This window comes from Thermomyces dupontii (genome assembly GCF_041956625.1).
Source record: "Thermomyces dupontii strain NRRL 2155 unplaced genomic scaffold VTN31scaffold_7, whole genome shotgun sequence".
NCBI lineage: Eukaryota > Fungi > Ascomycota > Eurotiomycetes > Eurotiales > Trichocomaceae > Thermomyces > Thermomyces dupontii.
In genome coordinates, this window is record NW_027192313.1 from 186,086 (window position 1) to 212,755 (window position 26,670).

The 26,670-nt window shown below is 53.2% G+C and overlaps 10 protein-coding genes across 10 annotated transcripts; 3 read left to right on the forward strand and 7 right to left on the reverse strand.

Moving 5' to 3' along the window:
* Window positions 1-74: 74 nt before the first annotated feature.
* VTN31DRAFT_6391 (uncharacterized protein) lies at window positions 75-1,438 on the reverse strand (the record flags this gene model as incomplete). Its single annotated transcript, XM_069406996.1, has 4 exons — window positions 75-212; window positions 264-430; window positions 488-1,251; window positions 1,320-1,438. 4 exons carry the CDS (start codon window positions 1,436-1,438, stop codon window positions 75-77), a joined length of 1,188 nt encoding a protein of 395 aa, XP_069258566.1.
* Window positions 1,439-1,849: 411 nt separating this feature from the next.
* Window positions 1,850-3,393, reverse strand: VTN31DRAFT_6392 (uncharacterized protein; the record flags this gene model as incomplete). The annotated part of the gene is made up of 4 exons (XM_069406997.1): window positions 1,850-2,131; window positions 2,187-2,506; window positions 2,561-3,246; window positions 3,311-3,393. The coding sequence occupies 4 exons, from the start codon at window positions 3,391-3,393 to the stop codon at window positions 1,850-1,852; spliced, it is 1,371 nt and encodes a 456-aa protein (XP_069258567.1).
* Window positions 3,394-4,375: 982 nt separating this feature from the next.
* VTN31DRAFT_6393 (uncharacterized protein) lies at window positions 4,376-5,454 on the reverse strand (the record flags this gene model as incomplete). Its single annotated transcript, XM_069406998.1, has 2 exons — window positions 4,376-4,771; window positions 4,849-5,454. The coding sequence occupies 2 exons, from the start codon at window positions 5,452-5,454 to the stop codon at window positions 4,376-4,378; spliced, it is 1,002 nt and encodes a 333-aa protein (XP_069258568.1).
* Window positions 5,455-6,265: 811 nt separating this feature from the next.
* Window positions 6,266-7,591, reverse strand: VTN31DRAFT_6394 (uncharacterized protein; the record flags this gene model as incomplete). The annotated part of the gene is made up of 1 exon (XM_069406999.1): window positions 6,266-7,591. The coding sequence occupies one exon, from the start codon at window positions 7,589-7,591 to the stop codon at window positions 6,266-6,268; it is 1,326 nt and encodes a 441-aa protein (XP_069258569.1).
* A 1,055-nt stretch (window positions 7,592-8,646) lies between these two features.
* Window positions 8,647-12,700, forward strand: VTN31DRAFT_6395 (uncharacterized protein; the record flags this gene model as incomplete). Its single annotated transcript, XM_069407000.1, has 2 exons — window positions 8,647-8,683; window positions 8,805-12,700. 2 exons carry the CDS (start codon window positions 8,647-8,649, stop codon window positions 12,698-12,700), a joined length of 3,933 nt encoding a protein of 1,310 aa, XP_069258570.1.
* Window positions 12,701-13,177: 477 nt separating this feature from the next.
* VTN31DRAFT_6396 (uncharacterized protein) lies at window positions 13,178-14,180 on the forward strand (the record flags this gene model as incomplete). The annotated part of the gene is made up of 3 exons (XM_069407001.1): window positions 13,178-13,252; window positions 13,321-13,786; window positions 13,837-14,180. 3 exons carry the CDS (start codon window positions 13,178-13,180, stop codon window positions 14,178-14,180), a joined length of 885 nt encoding a protein of 294 aa, XP_069258571.1.
* A 2,429-nt stretch (window positions 14,181-16,609) lies between these two features.
* On the forward strand, window positions 16,610-19,716 carry VTN31DRAFT_6397 (uncharacterized protein; the record flags this gene model as incomplete). The annotated part of the gene is made up of 4 exons (XM_069407002.1): window positions 16,610-16,706; window positions 16,772-16,919; window positions 16,990-17,148; window positions 17,202-19,716. The coding sequence occupies 4 exons, from the start codon at window positions 16,610-16,612 to the stop codon at window positions 19,714-19,716; spliced, it is 2,919 nt and encodes a 972-aa protein (XP_069258572.1).
* A 382-nt stretch (window positions 19,717-20,098) lies between these two features.
* On the reverse strand, window positions 20,099-20,981 carry VTN31DRAFT_6398 (uncharacterized protein; the record flags this gene model as incomplete). Its single annotated transcript, XM_069407003.1, has 2 exons — window positions 20,099-20,616; window positions 20,687-20,981. 2 exons carry the CDS (start codon window positions 20,979-20,981, stop codon window positions 20,099-20,101), a joined length of 813 nt encoding a protein of 270 aa, XP_069258573.1.
* A 1,979-nt stretch (window positions 20,982-22,960) lies between these two features.
* VTN31DRAFT_6399 (uncharacterized protein) lies at window positions 22,961-24,203 on the reverse strand (the record flags this gene model as incomplete). Its single annotated transcript, XM_069407004.1, has 4 exons — window positions 22,961-23,352; window positions 23,423-23,858; window positions 23,928-24,019; window positions 24,128-24,203. The coding sequence occupies 4 exons, from the start codon at window positions 24,201-24,203 to the stop codon at window positions 22,961-22,963; spliced, it is 996 nt and encodes a 331-aa protein (XP_069258574.1).
* Window positions 24,204-25,667: 1,464 nt separating this feature from the next.
* Window positions 25,668-26,590, reverse strand: VTN31DRAFT_6400 (uncharacterized protein; the record flags this gene model as incomplete). Its single annotated transcript, XM_069407007.1, has 4 exons — window positions 25,668-25,790; window positions 25,848-26,006; window positions 26,063-26,388; window positions 26,566-26,590. 4 exons carry the CDS (start codon window positions 26,588-26,590, stop codon window positions 25,668-25,670), a joined length of 633 nt encoding a protein of 210 aa, XP_069258575.1.
* Between the last annotated feature and the right edge of the window lie 80 nt (window positions 26,591-26,670).

Below are 26,670 nucleotides of genomic sequence, written 5' to 3' on the forward strand. Positions count from 1 at the left end.
AACGGCTGTTGGGGGTGGCTGCTTGCTTTCTTCGCATACTGTCTTGTAGTATTGCTTACACAACGCGGCAGCGATCATTTTCTCTGGGCCTTGAATCGTTCGTGCCAGTTTCGCGCGTTCTTGGCCGTAGGCCCCGTCGTACTTGCTGCCTTGGCCACTTCGGACTGCCGATTGTAGTAGATGGAGAGCGGGTCGGGCGAGTTGTACGAGCCCTATAGGCGTTAGTAGGCATTCAACCAACCAAAGCAGGAGAGAGAACACACCTGAATCTTGTCCAGAGACACTTGCTCTCTCCATCCCTCCGGCAGCAAATCCTTCCACGCAGCAAGAAACTCGGTCCGCCCGATCGAGCTCCGTTCCGTCGGCGCTGTCGCCTCGAGGTAGGCCTCACCCACGAACCTGACTACGACGGCTGTATCCAAACTCACCCCTACCAGCATCATCAATAACCGCACCTCAGCCCAGACCTGCGGCAGGAGAAACTTACATCTCAATTCCGCTTCATCATCATCAGAGCCTGTCGACTCCGCCAACCTCCGCACAACCGCATTAAACAGCTCTCTTGGGAATGGCTCCTCTCCGTCCTCCGTAAGAACGGCCTTCCACAGGTCGCTGACAAGAAACAACTTGCCCAGCTCAATCCCCTCCAGCACACTCCCCTCTAGAATCCGTTTCCACCCATCCAACCGCACCCGTGCCGAGGGCCGGAACGCGACAAGCCCTCCTGAACCCTTCCGCAAATCCGTAGACACAAACCCACACAATTCCCTCCAAACTGCACGACAGCGCGCCGCACACGTCGGGACCTCGTTGAGAATGCGACCCCGGATAGCACCTTCACCTCCCCGTTGCACGTCCAGACCCGAATCTATCCCGCGGTCATCTTCTTGCATGACCGTGTCCTCCCCAACCGCGTCCACACTCAACCGATCATAAACCCTCAGCTTCTCCTCCAGCGCCCGTCGCGCGATATCCACCTCCTCCGCCTCGGACAGACTCTGTAATTCAAGCGTCGACGCGCATTTCGCGATCGTGGAGACCGAGTCGACTCCGCCGAGGTCGCTCTCGTCACTACTGGTCTTTCCGGATAACAGCCGCACGCGCTGCGGCGCGCTGGGAACTAGCAGGTGAATCGAATTCGACGACTGGACCTGTCGCACGCGGTATGTCTTGGTCGCGGTGCAGAGGTTCACGTAGTTGTCTTTGGCGGTGGCATTGGTACTACCGGGCGAGGAAGATTTGAGATATAGGCTACAAGTCGAATTGGACAGGAATCAGTGAGTCGGAACCGTATTTTGGAAACCTGAGGAAGTACTTACGTTGGCGCGTATTTCGCGGAAAGCACCTCAGCGAGCTCCGACGGCAGTTCCAAAAGACGGAACGATTGCTGCGGCGCGGTGTGCGTGAAGCGGATCCGGGGTGCTGATTGAGTAGACATTATTCATTTGCCTTTGCTAGAGTATTAAAGTGTCAAAAAGGCACATGTCAATTTGTGGTGACTAAACAAGATTGAAGTGATCGATTTATCTGATTGATCAGATAGCCTCAAGGATGACTACCGACTCTCGGATAAACTGGAGCATTCTAGTGCGTACGCCCATGAAGATAAAGATTCATGAGTCTGTCTGTTGCCTGTATAAGCTGCACCTGAAGAGTATCTCTTTGGAATTTTTTTTTCCACAACACTGTACTCGTACTCCTGTACTCCAAACGAGACGCGCAAGATGCAGCGAGACATAACACAGCACTCAAAGTAACGCCAGGGAGCATAAGCCAACATCTAAAGTACAAGTCCAGATATGGTCAAGAAAAAAGAACATGAAAAGAACTGAACTGAACCAAAGGCAGTCTATGAACCGTTGTGTTTTTTACCCTCTGGTTTGCCTTTCTCCTCCTTGTCAGCAGCGTCCATGGCGATTTTTCGAGCCGCCGCGCTGTCATGCTCCCACTCTTCCTTCGTGTCCCGGAATTGTTCCTTGATCTTCTCTTTCCGCTTCTCCTCTTCCTCACGCTGGCGTCGTTCGCGCTCCATCTCTTCCATGTGCCGGAGATCGTTCACACTGGGCTCGTACAAATGCCAGATGGTGTAGTGTGGCAGGCCGACAACGGAAAAGTTCATGCGTTTGGCCATCTATGCAACCATGTCAGCGGCCAGAAAAGAGGAAATTGGAAGAACAGATTCCCACCTTGCCAAACGCCTCTGTTTCTGCGTGCCTTTCAAAGCTAAAGGCGGCAAAATGCACACCTGAACGGAATACCTTGGCTTTGGCCAGGATACTGACGCCACCGACACCGTCAATTTCCATCTCCATATCCGGGTCCCCGTACGGATCACGGAGGTAAGCCAGATGAGGCCGCCATGTAGCGTACTCGGCGTACCCCTCAACAATCACCGCATCCTCATCCAGCGTTTCGGCCAATGCCAGAGCTGTCTCGGACTCCTGCCACGAGTTAAGGTCGTAGGGCTGCTCTCCACCGAGCCAATCCGGCAGAGGTCGCCAGACATCTAAGCTACATCAGAAATTGGAAATTCCACATCATCCAAGCATGGAAAACATACTCGGCACAATCACATCCTTGTTGTGTCGCATTAGATCCTCAATGATTGTAAACGGTGCCGTTTGCACATCGGCATCTCGCCAGTATACCCAGCTGTGCACTGGGCGCAGAGTGGCACTGAGCAACCAGTTCCGCGCCTGGGCCATCAACTTTCGACGGCCGGCCTGCGCGGCAAAGCCGTGACGGCTCTCAAAGTCCTGCTCGACCGTCTGACCAAAATCCTTCTCGATCACCGAGACCTCCCCAAACGGCATCTTCGGGTCCGGGTCAGCCTGCAGCTCCTCGAGCATGCGGACCAATTGCGGGAGGGTGTCATCCTTCGAATCCGAGACCAGGAACGCCAGATCAATCAGATGGTGCGGGTAGGTGAAATTGCGCAGATGGGAGAAGAACATGGGCAGGTGGGGGGACGCATCGCGGAGGGGCGTGCACAGCAGCACCCGCTCCTCGCGCTGCCAGCCCATGGCCGTGCCCTGGGTATGCGAGAGGTCATAGTATCGCACCGTCTCCAGCGACAAATCATCAAAGAGGGTCGACGCCAATCCGAGCGAAACCGTGGGGAATAGGGCAGCACGCCACGACGGGACCAGGAACAAGAGGAGAAGCAACGACACAGCGCCGACGAGACCGAGTCTCAGGAAGAGTTGTCTTCGTTGTCGCAGTGCTTGCTGTGCTCGGGGTTCGAACCTATGTGCGGAAAGGTCCGGTCAGAAACCAAAGCCAAGGTGATTCCCTGTTCTGTTCCACGTACCGATGCGGCGATATCGAAAAGGTCCGGCTGCCCCCGCCCGGATAGGCCTCGTAGGCCTTGGGGTAGGCGGAGAACTTGCTCATCGCTTCAACAGCATAAGTCAGGCGGGGAGATGAGGGAAAGCCTCTCGAATTAAGGAGGGGAGGTAATTATTCGACTCGGAGCTTCGTGGACTTATCGATCGCACGATTGTGCCCTGTTGTTTCTTCTTCGTCGAGGGTCCAAAAGGCCAAGACAACAAACTCCGTCTCTTCGTCGACACTTGGGGCCGAAAGCGTCGAGAGACGCCTTTGCTGGCAAATCGAACACTGTTGATAGCTGTCTTGGCGTAAGAAGAGTCGGAAACGGCAAAATAATCACAGAAAATCCGTCCGGGGCCTAGCACACGCACGAGGACCCTGTCTAAACAGGGCTCGTACTTGTTGGCAGCTCCGTTGTTGATTCTCTGACATAAAATAGTGACAGTTCTGGCTGTTTTGGCGATTGGCGATCTGAATACTCCGTACTGTACGAGTACCAATACGGTGTTAACTGTGAGACATTGGGCTTGCACCACGAGTGACCGATCGGCCTTGGATCGTGACTTGGTGATAACTTAATCTCATTTCCAGCCAATCATCATCGGTGTTTCGTCTGATTCCTGAATTCCATCCAATAGGATTGGATACTCCGTATGTACTTATTGTACTCCGTACTCTATTCCTTTTAAGGCAGGCAGAGCATCGGCTCAAAGCATGTTCCTGCTCAGTCCTCACCATAGGAAAAGGAAACCAAAGCATGGCAGGCTGCCAATACTCATTTGGCTATTTATTTACAGAAGCGATGCTCTTTAGGCTTGATAAATGGCGCGTTTCCCAGATTTAGATACAATGTCGTCACCAGCCATCGATCCGGCGAGCGGTGGCGATTGGTCTTGAATGGATCAGTCAGCGACGCCGAGCATTGCCATCATGTACTACTCGTACGAGCAGCCTACCTCAGTGCCAGACTACCAGTACAAGAGCACAATCATTAGACCCACGTTATGACTATGTACAGAGATAGTACTATCGGCTATATACAGGATCATGGAGTGAGCGATGGCGACAGCCCGGACGAACTTGTACTACTCCCCGCAAGCCCAGCATCCCTCATAACCTTCTCGAAGATCCGATCGAGCTTCCAGCCGTCCCGAAGCACTTCGAGGACTGAGGACGCCTCGTAGACATCGTCCAGGATATAGTAGGGCTCAGCATCCAGCCATCGCCGGTCGTCGGATTGGAATACGAGCTTCGCAATCACCTTGGCGGGCACGTGGGCCGGGTTGATCGCCGTCTTGGAGAACATCCGAACCAGCGGACGCAACCCCCGGCGTGTTTTTTGGCCGACCCGCACCGACGTGGGGAGGTCTCGAGCAAGGTGCGACTCTCCGGCAAGAACGCCAGGGTCTAAAGTGCAGATATTCAACGGAATGCGCGCAGTCTAGGATGCCCTGGTCAGCGGGAAAAGGAAACTGTGCGACACAAAGACGACAAAGACAGAAAGAAAGCGATGCTCACATGACGAAGACTTCGACGCAGTGCGTACATGGCTGCGCTCATCAGCAGCTTGCTGCTCCCGAAACGGAGCTTTCCTTCCCTAGTTGACAGCGTGGATCGGCCCTGCGGCGGATGGAGGTCGAAGTAATCCAGCTGGCCCTCAGAGAAAGCGGAGCAACCAATGTTCAACACAATGGATCCTTTCATCTTGAACCCCTCCAGCAGGTTGACCGTTAACAAGAACGGTGCAAGGCAATTCACTTGGTAGACCGGGTCAAAACCGTCCTTTGTTGGCCCATCGTCCACAAAGGACAAGGTCGCCGCCGAATTGATCAAACCAACAATCGGGGGGATTATCCTATCGAGCACTCTTTGGACCGTATGCCGTGCGAAGACCACTACCTCCTCCAGGCTCGTTAGGTCCAGCTTGACAATCTCCAGGGACCGCGGCCCAATCAGTCGAATCTTCTCAGCAACCTGGTGCACACTCTCATCGTGGGTGATATCCCGAGCAACGAGGAGGAGATGCACCAGTGGTTGCATCTTTGCGATCGTGAGGGCGACCTCTGAGCCTAATGACCCGTTTCCGCCAGTGATGATGACGGTGCCGGTGAGAGGGGTTGCCATGGTGTTGTGGCCAGCACGCCACCAGATTGATCGTAACCGTAGAACTCGTCAATGTCCTGCGTTTAGTCTCTAAACCAGAGGGATCTGCTCGATCATCGATAAGACACCGAAGGTAGAGTTATAAGGCAGGAAAGATGTTTCAGGACCCTCCTTTGCACGATCGCATTGAAATATGAATCCTGATCAGTCATTATTGCCTGTAGTATTATTATGAACACAGCATCTCGACCACCCGGTTTCAAGATGCAGAGTCACACTGGAACATCAAAAGCGGACACATCATTTTCCGAAGGCCAAAGAAACCACTGTGACAATCCATTGCCCAAGTGGAAACATTTGGAGGTCTGCAGCATTTTAGCAAATAATAGACTCGCCGGCTCTTAGACAGGCATCATCGTCTCGACCAACCAAGATGCAGCAAACATGCATGATTCAAACTCCAATGGAAAAATTTGGTCGCTTTCGGTCTATAAATAAACAACTTGTGCGGCAGTCCGGAGTACGGAGGCTTTTTGCTTGTCGTCATTTCGTCAATGTACCTATTTGCCGACTTGAATGTACTGTCCTTGTACTCTACCTAGGTACTTGATGATCGACATGGGAAAGAAATTCAAATATTCAGCTCCAGGCCAACAACTAGTTCATTCGAACTTTGTGTATTTGAATCGACACAGAGCGTCTGTGCTTCCTAGACTCCTATTTTGATCGTGGATGCAAAAAGGTAGCTTGATTTTCTATTGGCGCACGGAAGCGCCCGTGACGAAAAGTATAGGTAGATGTTGCATGCTTGAAAGTTGAAACTGCCGCCAGACTATCGCACTGTCGCCCCCTTGAGACTCTTCACCGTGCAAACTCCTCCAGACTGCGTCACCAGTCGGCCCAGCGGCGCATCCTCCTTGGCCTCCAGAATCGGTACTTGTCGGCTATCGAAGGCAACCTCGAGGTTGTCCGTGGTGGTGAATCCGGGCTGGAAGGTCTCCCATACCTTCTTCTTCGGGTTGAGTTGCTTCTCCGGCTCGCCCTCGCTGTAACCCTCGAAGAAGACCCGTTCACCAGCCGTCGCATCTGCCGGCGGGTTGACCAGTTCTACAGGTCCACCGTGCGAGTCCTCGCCCTCGGCCACACGAGGTGATGCGGCCAGCACCATTGCAGCCGACTTGATACCTCGCATCGTGACCGGCTTCAGGTTGCACACGACAACGACTTTCCGGCCCTGCATCTCTTCCAGCGGCACCAGCCCGTTGAGACCCGAGCAAACCGTCCGCACTGTCTTTCCAGTGGCCTCATCCACGGACGTGTTGTCCGAGCCCGGCGCATCACCGCAGTCGATCGTCGACACGTACAGCGAGTCAGCGTTCGGGTGCCGAATTGCTCGCAGGATGTGACCCACGCGGAGATCGATCAGGGACGGCGATGGAGGTGCTGCAGGTGCCGCCGCGGGCTTGGGCTGCTTCTCCTTCTTCTCCTTCTTCTCTTTCTTTTCCTTCTTCTCTTTCGCTCGAGCATCCGACGGCTTCGCATCTTCCGGAGCCGCGGCTTCCGGCTTGGTCTGTCCAACCACCACGGTCTGCTGACCACCTGCTGCCGCTTCGGCGGCCGCCTTCTCCTTCTTCCTGCGTTCTTTCTCCTCCTTGGGATCTACTGGCTTCAGCTCGAAGCGGACGTCGTTTACATCAATTGCAACTTTCTCTTCGTCCGGGACTTTCAACCCAAACATCGACCCGTTCTGCACAAAGTCAACATGTCGCACGATATGGTGGTATCCCTTCTCGCCCGTCCGCTCTTCTGGACTCCACTTCTCAACTAACGGAGCAAGAACGGCATACAACGCAATATCTGCCACGGAGGGTTTCGCGCCCAGGACCGTCGTCCGGGAGGAAAGATGGTTATTAATGTTGCGGAGCGAAGACTCAACGACAGCCTTGTCATCCTTGCCCAGCGCTGCAACCAGCACATTGACTGTTTCCAGGTGCTGCTTGATAGCCTCCTTATCCGCTTCTGCGTAGGTTATGTTGGGGAAAATCTTGGGGCTGGCGTCATTCAAGTCGAGTTCCGTCGCATCGGGAGAGATGGCACGAGGGTAGGAACGGTAGAGCAGGGACAGGAGAGAGCTCTGAGGAGCTGAAGCGGTCGCCATATTGCTGAATTGGCGGATATTGCTGTTTCGAGACCGCGGACACCGAGTAGCGAGGGTGCTATGGCTGGCACGGAACCCAAGGCGTGGCCAACGAGCCCAATGCGGGGTTCCTGTGACCCGCAGAAAAGACCGACAAGGAAATCGAGGCAGCAGCTTGAAAACGGGTCGGGTGCTCCTCCGGACGACAAGCCTGAGGCAAGAATCTGTATCCAGGACAACTTCTCTTGGATCGGGATTTGAGACTTGCCCCTCAGCGCGCAAATTGCGAAGGGGAAAAGTTTTTCCAGTCCGGCATCCGCACTGAGGCTTGGTCACGTGGTATCACGTGTAGGTTATCTGGGACAGGCCTGTGGCTAGCCAAGGCTTGCGGTGTTGCTTCTGCACACCGGCTGACAGCTCGGTTCAGCCGTCCAAAGCTTTTCAGCTGTTGGACCAACAACTAGTATGTACTGCGACCAACATGTTGCTTATAAGTACGAAGAACTCAATGCCGAATATTTTCCGGTGTCATTGTGCCACTTGATCAAATGGCATTTGTACTTACTAGGTATTGCACCCTTTTATCAGGGAACTGGTTCATGATCCATGAACAAAACACTGGGAGGATTCGGCAGCTTAATTAATGTTTGTTTCAAAACTCGCCGAGCATCCTTGGACTGGACCCATGTCGAACATCCGAGCGCCCTAAAAGGCCAAGAGGCACGCCAAAACTCCACGAAGGCCGAAGCTATGGGCACCCAGCTCAGGAACGGAACCTCGTATTAGGAACTACCATAAAGAGTTGAGGGGGTTTGCTCCAGCTGAATGAGCCAGGTTCGTGTAAACTTCAGCTGGGCTTGGGTGGCTTTTTAGAGCGAGGTCTAGGCAATTGATCACAATGATATCGTTCCTTAACAGTTCTCGTCTTCTGTTACTTCTAGACCTCGCATTCTTCAGCCAGCTGCTCGAGTCCCCGGCACGCAAGATATGCGCCCGCACGCAGTTGGTACTCAAGGTCGATGTGCATCCAATGTTGCCACTTGAATGAGCCGAGTCATTGATCAAGAGACGAAGCAATGGCTTCGAAGGAACCGCGAAAATCACACCCTGCAGGTACGGTGGCCACTTGGTCCAAGGGCGCTTGGGTCAACGTTGTGTAATATGCAAAACAAAAAAAAACAAAAGAAAAACTGAAGAAGTTCTATCAAACCCTCTGTTGCTGATCTTCTTCCAGCCGCTGGTAGTGTGCCCTTCGGTGTGCCATATAGGAGAAACAAGGGCTTTGTCGGTCGTGAATCGGTCTTGGAGCAGCTTGTTTCTTCCGCGGATAGCTGCCAACGGACTGCCATTGTCGGTCCAGGAGGGATTGGGAAGACCCAGATCGCGCTCGAGGTTGCCTTTCGGGTCCGCGAGAAGCATACAGACTGTTCCGTCTTCTGGGTTTCAGCCGTAAATGCCATCAGTCTCCAAAATGCTTACCGGAACATTGGCCGGATGCTGGAGATTGACGGAATCGATGAGGCCAAAGCCGATGTTCGAAAGCTGGTGAAGACTGCTCTGAGTGATGAATACACTGGCAGTTGGCTCCTGATTGTGGACAATGCCGACAACCCAGACCTCTTCGACAACAACACGAGCCTCGAGGACTACCTCCCATCCAGTTCGAAAGGTTCCATACTATTCACATCACGAAATCGAGAGACAATAGGCCGCCTTGGTATTCCGGACACCAATGTTATAGCGGTTGGGGAAATGTGCAAAGAAGAAGCTCTCAAGCTTCTGGAGACACATTTGGCAAAAAACGAGACGCGCAACATGGGAGACACAAAGGACACAGATCAACTTCTGGAAATTCTTGGTTATCTGCCACTAGCCATCAAACAAGCGTCTGCATATATGGTTAAACAGCAGATATCAACTGCAGAGTACCTCGAGCTTTGCCGGTCAAGTGACAAAGACATGATTCGCTTGCTTAGCAGGAATTTTGAACACCATCATGATTATAGAGAGCAGAGCCCGATGGCAGATACTTGGCTGATCTCGTTCCGTCAGATTGCGAACCATAATCCTCTGGCCTCCGATTATTTGAAGTTGATGAGCTTCCTTAGCGAGGAAGATATCTTTCGAGCCCTCCTCCCTCCCGCCGCTGAGAAGTCTCATGTGAAGGATGCGATCGAAACGCTCAAGGCATATGCGTTTCTTACCAAGCGAAAAGACTCGAAAAAAACATATGATATACACCGAACGGTTCGACTGGCAATGTTGAACTGGCTAGAAAAGGAAGGGGAGCGCAAAGAGTGGACCACCAGGGTATTGCGACGACTCGCAGACGCCTTCCCGATACCGGAACATGAGAACAAGGAGATCTGGATTAGATACTTGCCGCATGCACTAAGCGTCCTCGAGCGTCTAAACGATTCAGAGGGTGATGAGGTCGAGCTCCTACTGTCTAAAGTAGGCGCCAGCTTTGAAATTCTAGGTCAGCATCACGAGGCAGAGGTGATACATCGACGGCTGTTGGAAATCAAAGAGAAAGAGCTTGGTCCAGATCATCCGGAGACCCTGGACAGTGTCAACAAGATCGGCATGGCTCTCCGCTCCCAGAACCGGTATGCTGAGGCTGAAGTGATGTTCCGAAGGGTGCTGCAGGGACGAGAAAAGGTGCTTGGGCGGGACCATCCGAACACCCTGATCAGCGTCAACGATGTTGGCTTGGTTCTTCAGGATCAGCATCGAGACGAAGACGCCGAGGCAATGTTCCGCCGGGCGGTTGAGGGGAGAGAGAAAGTGTTAAAGCCTGGACATCCGCAGCTTCTCGGCAGTGTCAGCAACCTCGCCGGAATTCTGCAGCATCAAGGCAGGTATGAAGAGGCTGAGGGGGTCTACCGGCGGCTACTGGACGGATTGGAGAAGGAGCTGGGTTATGACCATCCAATCACTCTCGACACTGTCAGCAACCTTGGCTTGACGCTCCACTTCCAAGACCAGTATGCTGAGGCTGAGAGGATGTACCGACGGGCGCTTGAAGGGCGAGAGAAGGTGTTGGGGCCCAACCATCCGAACACCTTGATCAGCGTCAACGATGTTGGCTTGGTTCTGCAGGATTTGGAGCAGCTGAAAGAAGCAGAGATGATGTTTCGTCGAGCACTGAAGGGCCGAGAGAAGGTGCTGGGAATCGAGCATCCGGACACTCTTATGAGCGCGAACAACCTTGGCTTGGTTCTCCAACATCAGGACCAGTACGAAGAGTCTGAGGCGATTTTTCGACGGGTCTTGGAAGGATGGGAGAAGGTGTTGGGGCCAGAGCACCCGCACACTCTCGGCAGTCTTAACAACCTCGGTTTGGTCCTCCAGTACCAGTACAAGTTTGAAGAGGCCGAGGACATATTTCGGCGAGCGCTGGGAGCTTCGGAGAACATCCTTGGTCCGGAGCATCCACACACCCTCGGCGTTGTCATCAACCTTGGCTATCTTCTCCAACACCAGGAAGAGTATGAGGAGGCTGAGGAAATGTATCGGCGGGCAATGGACGGGCGAGTGAAGCTGCTGGGACCTGAGCATCCACACGTTCTGGGCTGCGTCAACAACCTTGGCTTGATTTTCCAGCACCAGGGTCGGTACGAAGAAGCTGAGGTGATGTACCGACGAGCACTGAAGGGACGGGAGAAGGTGTTTGGACCCGACCATCCGGAGATTCTCATCGGTATCAACGACCTCGGCTTGGCTCTTCAGTACCAGGAGAAGTATGAAGAAGCTGAGGCAATGTTTCGACGAGCGGTTGGGGGAATGCAGAAGGTGCTAGGACTTGAGCACCCACATACTCTCAGCAGTCTCAGCAACTTAGGCTTGGTCCTTCAGGATCAAGGCCAGTATGAAGAGGCCGAGACGATGCATCGACTAGCGCTGGAGGGACGGGAAAAAGTACTGGGAACCAATCACCCAGACACTCTCACCAGCGCCAACAACCTTGGCTTCGTGCTCCACCGCAAGGGTCGGTATGAAGCGGCGAAGGAGATGTACGAACGGGCGATAGAGGGCCGGTCGAACGTTCTGGGGTCCGACCATCCGCACACGCTTGGCAGTATCAATAACTATGGTCTGGTCCTTCAGGATCAGGAAGAGTATGAAGAAGCAGAGCAACTCTTCCGACGGGTCCTGGAAGTTTCGGAGAAGGAGCTGGGGCCGGAGGATCCACAGACTCTAAACAGTCTCAACAACCTAGGCTTGGTTCTTCAGGATCAGGACAAGTATGATGAGGCTGAGGAGATGTTCAGACGGGCGCTGGAGGGAACGGAGAAGGCGCTGGGACCGGAACACCAGCACACTCTCGAGACCACCAACAATCTTGGCTTGGTTCTGATGCGCCGCGACCAGTTTGTCGAAGCTGAGAAGATGTTTCGGCAGGCGTTGGAAAGACAGGAAAAAGTACTCGGTTTTGGACATCCAGATACCCTCGAAACTGCCAACAACGTGGCCATGGCTCTCCATTACCAGGAACAGTTCGAAGAGGCACGGGCAGTATACTGGCAGGTGGTGGAGGGACGGGAGAAAGTGCTGGGCCCGGAGCATCCGCAAACTCTGGGCTGTCTTAACAACATTGGATTGATTTTGCACCTTCAGGGCCGGCATGACGAGGCAGAGACTTTGTACCGACGGGTGATGGAGGGTTTGGAAAAGGAGCTGGGGCCTGACCATCCCCATACTCTTGGCAGCATCAACAATGTTGGCCTGGCTCTCCAAGATCAGGGGCACTACGGGGAGGCGGAGGAGATGTATCGGCGCTCACTGGAAGGCCGGGAGCGACTTTTGGGGCCTGACGACCCAGACACTCTCACCAGCTTTCACAACCTCGGCGTGGCTCTCCAGTATCAGGGCCGGCATCAAGAGGCCGAGGCGATGTATCGACGCGCACAAGAAGGCCGGAAAAAGGTACTTGGGGCCGATCATCCCGATACTCTTGCGAGCGTTCACAACCTTGGCTTTGTTCTCCAACATCAGGACAAGTATGAAGAAGCCGAGACAATGTATCGGTGGGCACAGGATGGACGGAAGCGGGTCTTGGGACCTGATCATCCAGACACTATTGCCAGTGCTGATCGCCTTCGCTCGGTTCTTGAGAGGCGGAAATAATAGCATTCATCGATGGACTTTGCTTGTTTTGCTCTGTGATACCCATCGGCGTTCTTGCATTAAATTACTACGTGTAATGTATATAAATATGCAAGCTATCCTTCCTGATCGTTCGTCCGCAAGGCTTAGCAGTACTACACATGGGCCGAGTTCTCCGTACCGACGGAGTACGGAGTACTTCGTATCCCGACTCCCTGAGGGTACTGATGATTACGATAACTTACATTATTCGTACGGTAAATGTGATTAAACTGGAGATCTTATGACCAGATTCGGCTAGTTTATTCAAGAGTTTCGTATTGTTACGTATTCTGACATGTCCATTGCGAGTTCCGAAATGATCCTGAACCTGGGCTAGGTTGATCTGCGTTTCAAATTCTCCCAGGACAACAACCGACCAGGAGACAATGCCAAATGGCGACACTCTCCTAGCAGCCGCCTGTTTAATGTAGGGTGTCCACGGACACCACAGGCGCAATGTCCGAACCATCCAAGACCAACAACTATCGACCGCGACAATCATGCCTTAGATGTCGCCAACGCAAAATAAAGGTTGGTTTCTTGCATCGAACTAGCTTTGTACCTCCAAAGTGTGGAGTGAAGCTAAGGTTGCCGTTCAGTGCAATCGCCTGCAGCCATGTTTGGCCTGTAGTAAACGTGGGCTGGGAGCTGAATGCTCCTATGTAACGAACGATGAGGATCGCTTTCAGATCAGCCAGGCCAACATCATCAGTGATTTGCGCAAAGAAGTCAATCATCTAAAGAGAAAGCTGGCACATTATGAAGAATCATCTAACGGATTCCTCGACAATGGCGTCGCGGGAGCGTTGTATGGATCTGCTTCATCCGGCTCGCCGGCATTATCAAGGCCGTTTAAGATTCCGAAGAGGATGGTGGATGCCCATCCCGATGGCCAAAGCTGCTTGGCAATGGCACCAGCGCCACCTGCTCCTGCATTTGCGCCGTTTATCAGCGGCTCGATGCCTGGTCACAATCACATCTTTAACCCTTCTGGTGTTGGCAGTGCGGGACTTGTCCCTTCTCCTCCTCTCGCTTCGAGCGTGGTTGCTGGAGATGATCTGATGGGTTTGTGCATGTTCCTCTCGGCATGGGATGAGTGTCTAAGTCTTCTTCAGCAGGCATGGGCATGCCTGTGACCTTACAACAGGGATCGCCCCAAGCAATGGATTATGGGCCGAACTACCCATCTATTCCCTTTGTCACCGGGCCGGATCAGAACCATATGACCGCTAATTTGGTCCAACACCAGCAACCTGACTTATGGAAGGGCAAGGAGGACCTCTTGCGAGCTTTATACGACATCATCCGTGACTGCGACGACTCCCAGGTCCCAACCATCCTAGATATCGTTCGCAATAGCACGTCGCCTGAGGAGGCCCTGAGCCTGGCCCAGCAAGTCTTGATAACATCGCCTTCGAGTACAAACAGTTCGACGACCTACGACTCTCTGCCAAGTTAGGGCTGGATGCGTACCTCGCCTCGACGACTAGACAATACTTGGTCTACCACTGGCTCACGCGGCGAAGGCGTGGAGATTCGGGTCGATTCCCGGAACCTGACATCTTACCACCGTCCAGGCTCGAAACTCGTCGTGAAGTGGTATTATTCATCGTTGCCGTCTGGACCAGTGTATGGTTGAGCAGCCATGCTGCTTCACCCGGGCATGAGTTTCAGCCGAGTGCACTTCGTGCTATTGTGAGTCACCTCTACCTTGTCCCTGTGAAAGAGCAGCTACCACTGGCTACCTACTAGCTTCGCAAGTTGGCTAACAATAGCAAGGCAAACCAGCGGTTGCACATAACAACATAGCCGAAAGTCAAAGCTCCGTCCTCGGCCGAGGAGTCGATCGAGGTATTTACCTCGATAATGCCGAAGCTATCGCGCCCCTGGCCGAACTGCGCTCTTCATGGGCAGCAGTCGAGTTTTTCGACCACTCGATATATTCTCCACCGGTGCAGTACTTCTCAATTCCCAGCGGTTACCGGGATGGTTTTCCGTCGAGAACTTGGCATACTATATTTCGGGATCGGATCAGTTGGTTGGGAAGCTGCCTTGTGCAATCAAGATTGTACAAGACAACTCGTGTACTATGCATTATCACATGTCTGCTGTACGTTGACGCAATGTACTGCACAGATGGAGTCTCATCCCTGAAGAGAGTACCCGACATCATCTCCTCTGCCCATAGAAATCAGATTCTTCCTCATATTCTCCGCCCTTTCGCCCACGCCGAGAGCCGCGTCCTCGCGATCAACCCACTTGCCGACTCCATGCTGCAACACGGCCGTCGCTCGGACTTTCTTATCCTTGTCGTCTCCACTGGCCCCCTTGAGACCGACACTTCCATGCAGTGTCAATCTGGTCTCCTCGCCCCCGATTTCCTTGGGCGCGTACACGCCTCGATGGAGGATATTGCTGTCGTAGAACACCGCATCGCCTGGGTTTAGCTTCACAACCTGCTGTCCCGGCAGATTAGGCTCATACGGATCCGCATTGCGCTCGGTCTCCGTGCGCACGCGACGGTGAGAGCCCGGCACCGCAATGAGGGAGGAATCCGGGCACAAGGCAAGATTGTACTGAGCATGCGACTGTCTGCCATTCGGACTCTTGGCCTGGAGCAGCTTGAGCTCCTCCTCAGGCGAGACCGTCTCAGGAATATCGTCACGATGCCAGCGAAGCTCGAAGTTCTTTCCCTCCGGCGCAACGAGAAGATTGAAAAGCTCCATCACGAGCGGCTCATCGTCGGGCGAGGTAGATTTAGATGGCCGCTCCACCGAGAGAAGCTCCTCCACCACCCGCAGGACCTTGTCCGAGAAGTAGAACCGCGCGAATTTATCCCGTCCTGGCATCTCCGGGTGCAGCAGGTGCTGCACGCCCCAGATTCCACCCTCCTCCGGCGGTGGGACTTCTTTCGGCCAGGGCGGGAACTGCTTGGGCACGGTACGGAAGAATGGCCATTCTCCTTTGCGAGTGCGCTTGGTAGCTTTGGTTGCTGCTTCGCGGAGCTCTGCCACCTCTTCCGGAGTCAGAAGACCGGGAATCACGACGAAGCCATCGCGTTGAAGAGCCTCGAGATAAGGTGACTGGCCCATCTTGCCTTTGCTCGTCCAAATACTTATCAACTCGTACCGGCTGAACAATCGGTAGTAGTTCGGTGATCCTTGAGAGATTATCTACAGGATCTTCGCAGGACTACGTTGGACTACATGATTTTATCAGCGAATCCGAGGTTGTATTCGAGTTTCAATCGAGTCCCGAGTATCCGGACCATCGATGACACCAAGATTCAAGACAGTCGTATCGATTGCGGGGCACGCGTTTCTCGGCTGACAGTCCGATACGAGCGATATTAACCGACGGAGTAATTCCGCACCAGTTTGACCATTCGAAAAAGAAGTGAGTACTGCATTATTGAAGCACCCGGTAATCAAGCACTGAACAAAGCATACAGTACTTTGTCCCAACAGGAATGGAGGTTTTTCAATTCACTTGAAGCTCCTCGTTGTTTACGTAATCTGCTGATTCCCAAATAGAACTGCGGGGTTGACCCAAAATAAAATACCAAAATAAGTTAGATAACTATCCTACTGTGTCCAATCACATCCACAGATCTGGATTACATAATGCCTCGGCAGGTTTGCTGTCGTCAGCTTCAGACCTACTCTCCTCTAGTACTCAGCAGATTTGCTCTTATTACTCTCTCTCTTCTTCTCTCCTGCGTAGTTCCTCAGACTTGACGTTTTTTTCGGCTTTTTTTCAGAGAAGCCTGGTAGCGAAATCAGCATCTTACTTCGTGGTATGTGATCCATTCTCGATCAGATTTCTTGCAGTGCGGGGCAGCTCATTTCTATGAGCGTAAGTACGCAGTATTGAGGCGATATATCCGCCATGAGGCTCGCAAACAGGGGCTTCTCGCCTCTGTTACTCTCCCTTCTCCTGCTGCTAGTTCTGCTGCCTTCGAAGACATATGCTTTCGGAGCGGGAAGTATGTCGGCCCGCATCCCCTTCGATCCATGGTTCGAATACGGGCTAACAGAGCGCGATCTTAAGACATTGCCTCGATTTCCGTAGTTGAGGGCAAGAACTGGCGTCATGGAGATATCGAGGATACCATCAAAACCCTGGCCTTCATCGGAGGCAAGAAGTGGACCAGTAACATGATCAAGCGAGTGTACTTTGGGAATTGGCTGCGGGATTAGTGAGTTTCCATCTCTCCTTGCAGGACGATACGGAATAGGAAACGACGTTAACATTGACTGGATTTACAGCTCTCAGGCGCTGGATGTCGGTACACTAAAGAATGTGCAGGCCGATTTGATCCGTATCCTTGTTTGGATTCTCTCCTTTATGAGCTTCGGCTATGCAACGGCTGAGTTCGAAGTCACGTCGGAGAGACTGGGTGTTTATCGTCCGGAGGAACACATCGAGTGCGTTCTCGCTCTTTTGATAGGTTCGCGGAGATTGACTAATGTCCCCGCAGCAATCCCAAAGACTATGCGGACAACGAGGATGCTAGAAAGTACGACAAGCGTCTCCGACCTCCTGTCCGTGACGTCGAGCTGGATATCGACCCCCACACTGGTATGAAGAACTACATTGCGAATGAGCGAGGTGACTGGGCGACAAGTGCGGCCTATATCAAGTCCAGTCTCTCGAAAAGTATCCATTACGGGCGGTTGTACGCAAGTGGCGGACGCGGCAGCAAGAAAGAGGAGAATCTGTACGAGGCACTTCGTTATCTGGGCCAAGCACTTCATACATTAGAAGACTTTACCGCCCACTCCAACTACGTAGAGCTGGCTTTGCGCGAGATGGGCTTCAGGAATGTCTTCCCCCATGTCGGATCGGCAACACAAATCAATGTCCGGGGTCGCAATATCTTTCCGTTGGTGACAGGCACGTTCGGAATGGTGGATTTCATCCATTCCGTCCTGGGAGAGGCCGATGATAAGCTCACGCAGTCCGAGTTGGATGCAATGGATGTTCAACTTGGAAATGCCTCTTCCGGCTCAGCTGAGGACCCTTTCAATTCGTTTGTAGGTCTGCTGGGAAAGGTGCCTGGCACCAGAGAACTCGTCGATGAGGCGGAGAACCTCCGGCGTGTTTCCGAGGCCCAGGCCCAGTCCAACCGGTCCCGCAACCTCCGCACTGGCACTTCTCGTAGTGGATATTCCCAGTCGCGTGGGTTCGGTGGCGACGGCGTTTATGATCGAGAGCGGGGACATGGCGGATACAGTGGATACGGGCATGCTAGTGACTATTACGGCAGCTCCTCGCACGAGTACGGTTCCAGCCGCGACCGAGAATCTCGCCCGGCGCCGTCGGATACTCAAGGCAGCACCCCCGCGTTGGCCGACTTTGATGCAGAACAGGTTGTCAAAGACATCTATCCCATTCTCGAATTCCGTGACAAAGTGGTGCGAACGGTCAGTTCGATCATCGAAAAGATTCCGGGACTGGAAGCGTTGGTTGAGAAAATTTCCGAGTCGGTGACTCTTTATGTGTTCTCTTTGCTGGCGCCGTACATCCGGCCACTGGTCGCCGCGGCCTCGCAATCTATGCAGGCGGGATCGAATGGGGTCATTCAGTCGGCAGCGAAGCATCAGTTTGAGCCATGGACAAATCCTCACTGCACGGACCCGACTCATTCCTTGCTCTCGAAGGATCACTTCGCCAACATATTGAACGAGGTGGCAGGCGCAGTTGCCGCTGAGATTGTGAAGTATGTCGTTCCTCGTGTGGTGCACGCATGGGAGCACCCCGACGTCCCCGAGGAGCGGGTCTTGGACGATGTGGTTCGAATCTTCCATCACCCTGCCCTGAGGGACAGGAATCATGAGGGTCACCGTTCAATGTTCGAAGCGGTTGAACGCTGGGTGGAGTCGCGACCAGATCGCAGTAGGGAACTGGACGATATTCTCAGCGCCGAGGGCATTCGGGCAGGTAAAAATATCCGAAAGGAGCAAGAAGGTGGAGGCCACTCCCACGGTGGCGGCGGATTCGCATCCATGGGTGGGACGCCTGCGGTGGGCAAGTACAGCTCCCACGGTGGAACGTCCCACAGCCAGCAGCAGCGGCCATCTTCTGGGTCGTCAAATCCACTGGAGCAGTTGAGTAAGCTTCCAGGTGTGGGAGATACGGCACTCGGGGGTGCCCTGTCGGCTGCCGCGAAGATCGTCGGCGGCATTACTGGCGAAGGATCGGGATCAGGACGGCAAGAGTACAAGCAGGAGCACACGCAGTCCTACTCATCGTCTTATGGATACCAATCTTCGCAGAGCGGCGGGTACCATGAGTCTTCCTATCAGTCCTCTCAATATGGGTCTGGTTACGGAGCTTCGCGGTACGACCATGGCTCGGATTACGGCTCCTCGCAGCAGTCTCGGCCCCAGTACGGTCACGGCTCTGATTATTACGGCTCTTCACAGCATTCTCAGCCGTCCCAGTACGGTCACGGCTCGGATTACAGCTCATCGCGCCCGTCTGGGCACGGCTCGCAATCATACTACCAGTCTGAGACGAGCTACAGTACTCCGCAGTCACACGCCTACCAAGACACCGGATACCAGCGCCACTACGAAACTACCTCGAGTCGGTATGAGAGGAGCCCCGGACGCAGTGGCTATGACGACGGCTACCAGCGGTCGCACGACGAGTACAGCCGGCCGCACTACGACTACGAGTCGTCGGATTATGGCCGCCGGCACGAGTATGAATCACGTCAGCAGGAGTACAGTCGGCAACATACGTATGGCTCATACGAGCGGGATTCCTACGGGGAACGGCACAGTCACCGACACCACCGCAAGGATTCCGGTGATGATTCAGATGATTCAAAGGATGAGTATGGTCGGCGCCGTGAGCATAAACACAAGCACAAGCACAAGAAACATCATGATTCTTCCGATGATGATGATGACCGCCGCCGCCACCATCACCGTCGTCACCGTAGTCATGATTCTGATGATGATGATAAGTACTATCGACGGTATTGATCATGGATGGCAGGTTCATACTAGCCTGAGTTTGACTTGGAGAGGTGATGTCTGCCATGTGATTGGCGAGTGGTGTACTAATTGAGCGATAACTATGAAGCCGGGGCATATAAATGCAGTGATTACGGAGTACTTTGTCTTGTATTGTCGATTTTGCAGACCCACCGTAACTTGCTCCTCGCGAAGCCCTAATTTACCTACCTATGTACCACTTGTTGTATACCCAACTCGCCATTCAATCACTACCTAATCGATGAGAAGATTGAAGTCGAATATCGGTATCATTAATCATGACTCTGAACATGCTGTCTATATCAAACACGGTTCACCAATGCTCGTATTCGTAAAATGATGTATGTACCCGATTCACGTTTTCCACCGCTCACCACGGGGTGAGGCCGTCCTTAGACACAATCTTACCCACATCAGCATCTCTCTCGCCCTCCACCACACTCCTCAGTACAGCACCCCCTTCGCTAGCCGGACCCCCGCCCCTGGCCCTGATCATCTCCAGCGCCTTCCCACCACCGCCCAGATTGGTGAGCAGCAAGCCGGGATTCACGCTCCAGACCTTGATGCCGTCTGCCTTGAGTTTGTGGTTCCAGTCCAGCATGAGGATACTCAGCGCCGTCTTGCTGCAGCGGTATCCGATGGTCTCAAAGTCGACCTTCTTGGGCCACCCTGCTGGGAGTGGTGGAGTGGGGAAGTATTTCTCCGCTGCCTGGGTCAACATCGAGAGCCCGGCCACGAAGAGTAGCCGGGGGTCGGAAGATTTGAGCAGCAGGGGCACAAAGGTGTAGGTCACGATGTGAGCGCCTGTCACGTTGACATCATAGGCCTTGTTGAAGCATTCACGGAGAGACACTTTGCCGTCAACGCAGATAATGTCATAGTTGACCGCTAAAATTATGTCTTGGTTAGCAGTCGAGCTGCCCCTTCAAAAACTTGGAACAAGGAATAACAGACGTACCAGCATTGTTGATGAGAACGTCAAGACGGCCCTGGGTGGACTGGACATGCTCATAGGCTTTCTGGATGGAATCGTCATCGGTGACATCAAGCTGGAGAAGTTCAACAGTGCTTGTGACATTTGGAAGTTCCGCGCGGATCTGCTCGAGTGCTTTCCTGCCCTTTTCTGGATCTCTGCTGCAGAGATAGGCATGGTAATGTGCTTTGTTTGACTCGAGAAGGGCTTTGACAGCCTCGTATCTAATGCCAGAATTGGCCCCGGTAATGAGGACGGTTTTCTTGTCCGCGGAACCCATTTGTTTTTGAAATCAGTGCTGGAGAGTGCGACGATTGAGATGATGAGACCAGACGAAGCAGAAATTGGCCAAAAAAAATGCTTGATTGGAAAGACTGAAGACATCAATAGCTCACGAGGTCACTGATCTATATATCCAGGTGCCCTGGAGCTATCCATCATCAACTTAATCTCCGGCCATTCGCGGACTTTAACATCAACACCACCATTATCACCGATGCCGTGGTTTCTCGGCCTTGCCATCGATCTCTGTCGGCTCGATTTTTGACCGAGTGGACCAGGCCATTGCTTACATACCTAGGTAGTCCCTTCGTGTCACCGCGAACCATGGGTCCCAGACCCTAAGTTCCTTGCAGTCCAGCATGACAATGGAGAACGTCACATTAGGCACCACTCTTCGGACTTTAGAAATCGTTTCGTGTCAAAGGTAAACCAAAGATAATTCGCCAAAGGGGAAGTCATTGGTGCAGCCCGACAGGAACCGATGGAGGATACTCGTGAATGTGGGCGCGTGTCTCGGAATAATGAAAACGGGCCAGAGACGCAGTATGGTAGTGTATTAAACTGAACTCATCGACGAACATGCGGGCAATGAACTGAACACGTCGTGCCCGCTGGCCAGGGGGTTGGTGAGCCAGCTGAAAGCCTCGACTCTTGGAACAAACGTCGACAACACATGGTTCTGCTACTTCTGTCAACTTCTTGTCAGTACGACCAAATTATTTTGTCCCGCTCGCGGTGAGTACTGATGGTCACGGAGTTCCCTCGAAGGTCGTCTCCTTCAAGGCTCCCATCCAGTCGCGCCTGCGGCTCCCCCAGCGAAGACTGGGAAATACATCACAGACATCGAGGGGGAAACTTCGGCCCGTGCTGCCTTGCACAGCTTCCTCACAGAGCAGCAAGAGAGACAAGCTACTTGCCCAATATCGCATCACTTGACAAGCGCATCAAGACGTCGCACCTCAGACCCCAATTCGCAGAGCCGTGGTTGCATGCCTCAATTTGAGGTCCCGGGTACAACTCGGTACCGTCGCCACTGAAGCTAACGGAGAATAGACGCGCCTGGCTCCTTCACCGTCCTTGAGGGACTTCCCGTGCTCCCCCAACGTGGCGCCTGGTCCGGGGCTTCCCGACGCCAAGTGGACTTTGCCTGCACAACCATGCCCGGGATGATCTAACTGCTGTCATTGCCTTCGTGGCCCGTACGGTTCACGTTTGATCTTGCCGGAGCGTCTGCCGGCGAAAGGGTATTCCTTTCCACGTGAGCAAAGAGCCGCTGGATTCTACCCGTGAGTCAATTCAAGTCTGACAGTGAGATCGATGCCCATGCGTGCTCCATGACGCTTTGCGGACGAGGAAAGTGGCCCTTTTTTTTTTTTTTGTAAGAGGATGAAAGGAAAGCGTTCTCAACGAATCTGATCGTAGAGACACGCTTAGATCTCTGCTCTGTTTTCTCTGCAGGGACTCCAGGACACAGTGTACGTGTGGCTCTATAAAAATAGTAGGTAATCCTACGCTAGAGCCTGGTGCTGCTACGCTGGATATCCGAAGGGCCCAATCCCGATAGACAGGCGAGACCCTCTAGGATCAAGTCTGCCGATGACTCGACCAAGTCAGTATTCCGTCTCGAGTTTCTACTCCCTTATTTACACTCTAGGTAGTAGTATGTAGTACTCGGGATTATTGCCGGCAGGGGCTTCCGGATCTCCACAAATCTGAGGCGGAGTAGGCCTACCTCATGCTATCGACAAGACGACAACGTTGGTTCAGCCGCAGTTCCACACCCTATCAGATCACCATCTTATGATAATGTACTTCGTTTCGAAGTTTCTTAGAGATCCGCTGTTGCCTCGGCAAACCATGCATCTAGATTCTCTTTCGAATTTAATCGCATCGTCCACTACTTGAGAAAAGCAGGCCTGACATTCAATTACTAGGTGCACGCATGCGCGAATAAACAGAACTCAGCGGCGAGAACACCTAACCATTGAGCAATTTCTCCTGCGCTCCGCCATACCGCTCCCCGGAGACCGGAATAGTGTCGAGAATCTTCTGGATCTCATCCAGGTCCTCATCCGTGAGTTCCGCCGGCTTGGTGTTCTCAATGATGCGTGCCTCTTTGGTGCTGCCGGGGATAGGGATTCCACCCTGGCGAATGACCCATCCGATCGCCACCTGCGCCGTGGTCACGCCCTTGGCTCCCGCGATTCTCGAAACAGCTTCGACAAGCTTCAGGTTTTGATCAAAGTGTTCGGGCTGGAAGCGTGAGAACCTGTGCCGGAAGTCGTCCGGGGGCAGATCCTCCAGCTTGCGGATCTGGCCGCTCAGGAAGCCGCGGCCAACAGGGCTGTATGCCACGATGGGAATGCCAACTTTGAAGATAGGGAAGACTCTCGTCAGCTTCTTCTTTGCGGGTCTGCTATGTTCTAGGAAATAACTCACGCTCGTGGCATGTGTCTACAATGCGGTTATGAAGAGGATCAGTGGTGAAGAGGCTAAGCTCAATCTCGACGGCTGAGATGGGGTGCACGGCATGGGCCCTGCGAATGGTGTTCGCACTGACCTCACTCAGACCGACGCTGCGGATCTTGCCCTCCTTGACCAGCTCCGCCAAGGCCTGGACTGAGGTCTCTATTGGAACCTTGGGGTCGACTCTAGAGGGCTGGAATATATCAATTGCCTTGATGCTTGGTGGGAGCACTTTGATCGCCTCCTCAACGGACGCGCGAATCCCCTCCGGGCTGTTGTCGGGACCATCCTTCAATGTGAAAGCGCCTTTGATGCTGAGAACAACCTTGTCCGCATCTTCGGGGTATTGCTCAAAGTAAGCCCTGACCAGATGCAACGAGTTTGCCTCGGAGGTGCCATAGTGGGTGCCCTGGGTGCATTTTTTAGCCCTTGTTGTTTGTATGCAACGATTTGCGAGGAGATTTGAAGCTTCACGTACACCATCCCAGAAGTTGGCGCCATTCTCCAGCGCCGTCTTCAGTAGTTTGATTGCAGTTGGATACTCAACGGGCGCCCACGGAGTGGTCAAGGCTGAAGCGCTCAGGGTCAATGCATTTGGACAGCAATGATCCTGCCATGGGACTCATGCCCCCTTGGCAAGGACCTCGAAGAGGGAGCAGGCTTGATTGATTTACTCACTCAGCAAGCCATACCCTACGGGGCCCACGGCTTTGTCGGCGACCGTGGTAAGCGCTGCTCTGCTGCGACTCGCCATGGTGGAAAATAGTACGTGATGAGAGGGTTGCTCAACGTTGCTCAAGATGGAATATGCGAGAGAATTGTGGAAAAGAGCAGTGGACTTTGACTCGTTGTGGCTATTGTATGCTTTCTCTTGATACTATACTGCGGATGAGGCCGCTTTCTTGGTCCTTATGTACTCATATGCTGCTCGCAACTCTGAAGTCGTGCCATGACAGGTATAAGTCGATTCAATGTCTGTCTATGGCTTAACTTCCGGAGTTAAGTCGTGAAAGCCGATTTCGCTGCTTCGGTATCTCCGCAAACCCTACGAGAGTCATGCGGTAGGTGAAGTCAGTTCTTCGTACCCATCCTCTTTCCGCAGAACATCACTCAGGCATCAACTTCTCAGGCAGCGGTCTTTAGCTCCAGGCCCCCGGGCCAGCACCCGGAGAAAGCGGAGTACTATACTGCGCGAGTCATGTCCCTGAGTAAGGAGCCAGCGGAATTATTCTACGACTAGAACCCTGCAAATGACCCTGAAAGTGACCGCAGGCTTACGTCAGGGGTGGGGATGTAGATCTCGATAGAGACCTTGATGGCGCGAACCGTCCGGGTTCAGGTCATAGGGCAGGCAGAGCGGGAGTGCGGGACTGCCCATGTTATCACATCCTGGGCCCTAGTTGGCTCAAGCTGTCAGATTCGGCACGACATCTCCCCGACTCTTCCAGGCTATGAAAGCTCTCCTGAACTTAATGACCGAACGGATGAATGCTGCTGAGCCGGGTCAAGGGGCTGAAACGGTCCGGGGTACTTCGTCTGAGCTTGTTCAGTGTGTTGTGTCAGTCAGATGCCGTCGGCATTTAATCAGAGTGCATAATTGGGAGTGCATGAGTTACTGTCACCGCCATAAAGTAGACTGCAAGTATACAGAAGTTGACAATGGATGCAACAGGCCGTTCGCGAACTACATTCATGATCGAAGGATAGTACTTGCAACGTATCCAGTGACTCTATTGGCGATGTTAACGTTGGATGTGTCCAAGTTCCCTCGGCAGCTCGCGCTGTCCTCGATATGCAAGGATGACAGTTTCGGAGCATGTGTGAGAGTAGTTAAGAGAGAACTGTCATTAACAATCCTCTTAGCTTTGCCCTAATTGGAGGCCTAGCCCTAAATCAACGGCCCATGATTACAAAAGCGTCATATCCAGCTCATTGGAACATCGATCAGAGCATCGTTAGATGAACTGTGCTACCATCTGCCCATGCTCGGAACAAGACACGATGCCCTATAGGGAAGGCTGCCGTCTAATGGCGACAGAAAAGCAGGTTCTTGTGCAGCGCACCTAACAGACATGATATGGAGACCACGAAATTGTCCCCTCCCAAAACGGAGATTCAGTGGATCTAAAATCCATTATGCTAGTCAACCTTTTTTTCTTCTTTTTCTGCGACAGTACACGAAGGATTGGATCAGACCACACTACCAGTCAAGGGATGTTTATTTGGATTCCCCTGTCTTCGCTTCTTCCTTCGCTTCTTCCTCGTCACCCTCCGGTTGCACCTCCGTCTTCGGATCCGGCTTTGTTTGAGGGGTATCTCCCTCCAGTTCGGGAATCTCTTCCTATTTTGAACGTTAGCTGGGAATGCTACCGGGAAAGAAACGAAACTTGGCTCATACATCATCGGAAACGTCGTCCCCTTCTCCTGAGTCAGCAGCGCCGCTGTCACCCAGCTTCGAGAAGTCGATGTTACCTAGGCCGCCCTCATCACCGAACCCGCCGAAGTTGGCGGCGTAGTCGTCCTCGTTGTTCTCATCTTGCTCGTCCTCATCCACCCACTGAGACCGTCATCAGCGCTGAACACCGATAGCAAGAGTCAGAACCGGAAACGCACCTTGTCGAAGTCGGTCTTGAGGAAGTGAACCCGCCTGCTGTCTTTGAGCAGACGAGGCCAGTATTCGGCTTTAAGCTCCTTCTTCCGCAGGACCATCTCAACTCCGCGGGGGCTGTGGTGGACCTTGCTGTTTTCAGGATCGATGTCGGCGTACAAGTCAAGCGAGACATGATATTTCACATTCTTCGTATTGGTGCCCGCGAACGAGACGTTGGAGTCGGTGATCTTCAGGTCTGCTTGGTCCTTGGGCACATCCGGGACATTGATCGAGACGTAGAGGTAGTTGCGGGCCGCGTCCAAATCCGACGAGCGCTGGGCCCAGGTGACTGTTCGGCACGTTCGAGTTAGTCAATAATTCGGACCAAGGCTCTTCAGACCCCTTTCGCCGTCGCGCGGCCCGGGAATTGTAAACCTAGCGACATGAGTCTAGGGCTGCATTCGCGAAAACCACAAACACACGGGGAAAGCGGGGTTACGCGGCGAAGAGCTCGAGCTTTGCTTACCTTCGGGCGTCAGAGCAGAGGCCATTGTGACGGTACCGAGCGATGTCTGTCCGAGGGAGTTGCGATAGAAGAGATTGAACAAGCGCAGACGGTGGAATCCAGCGA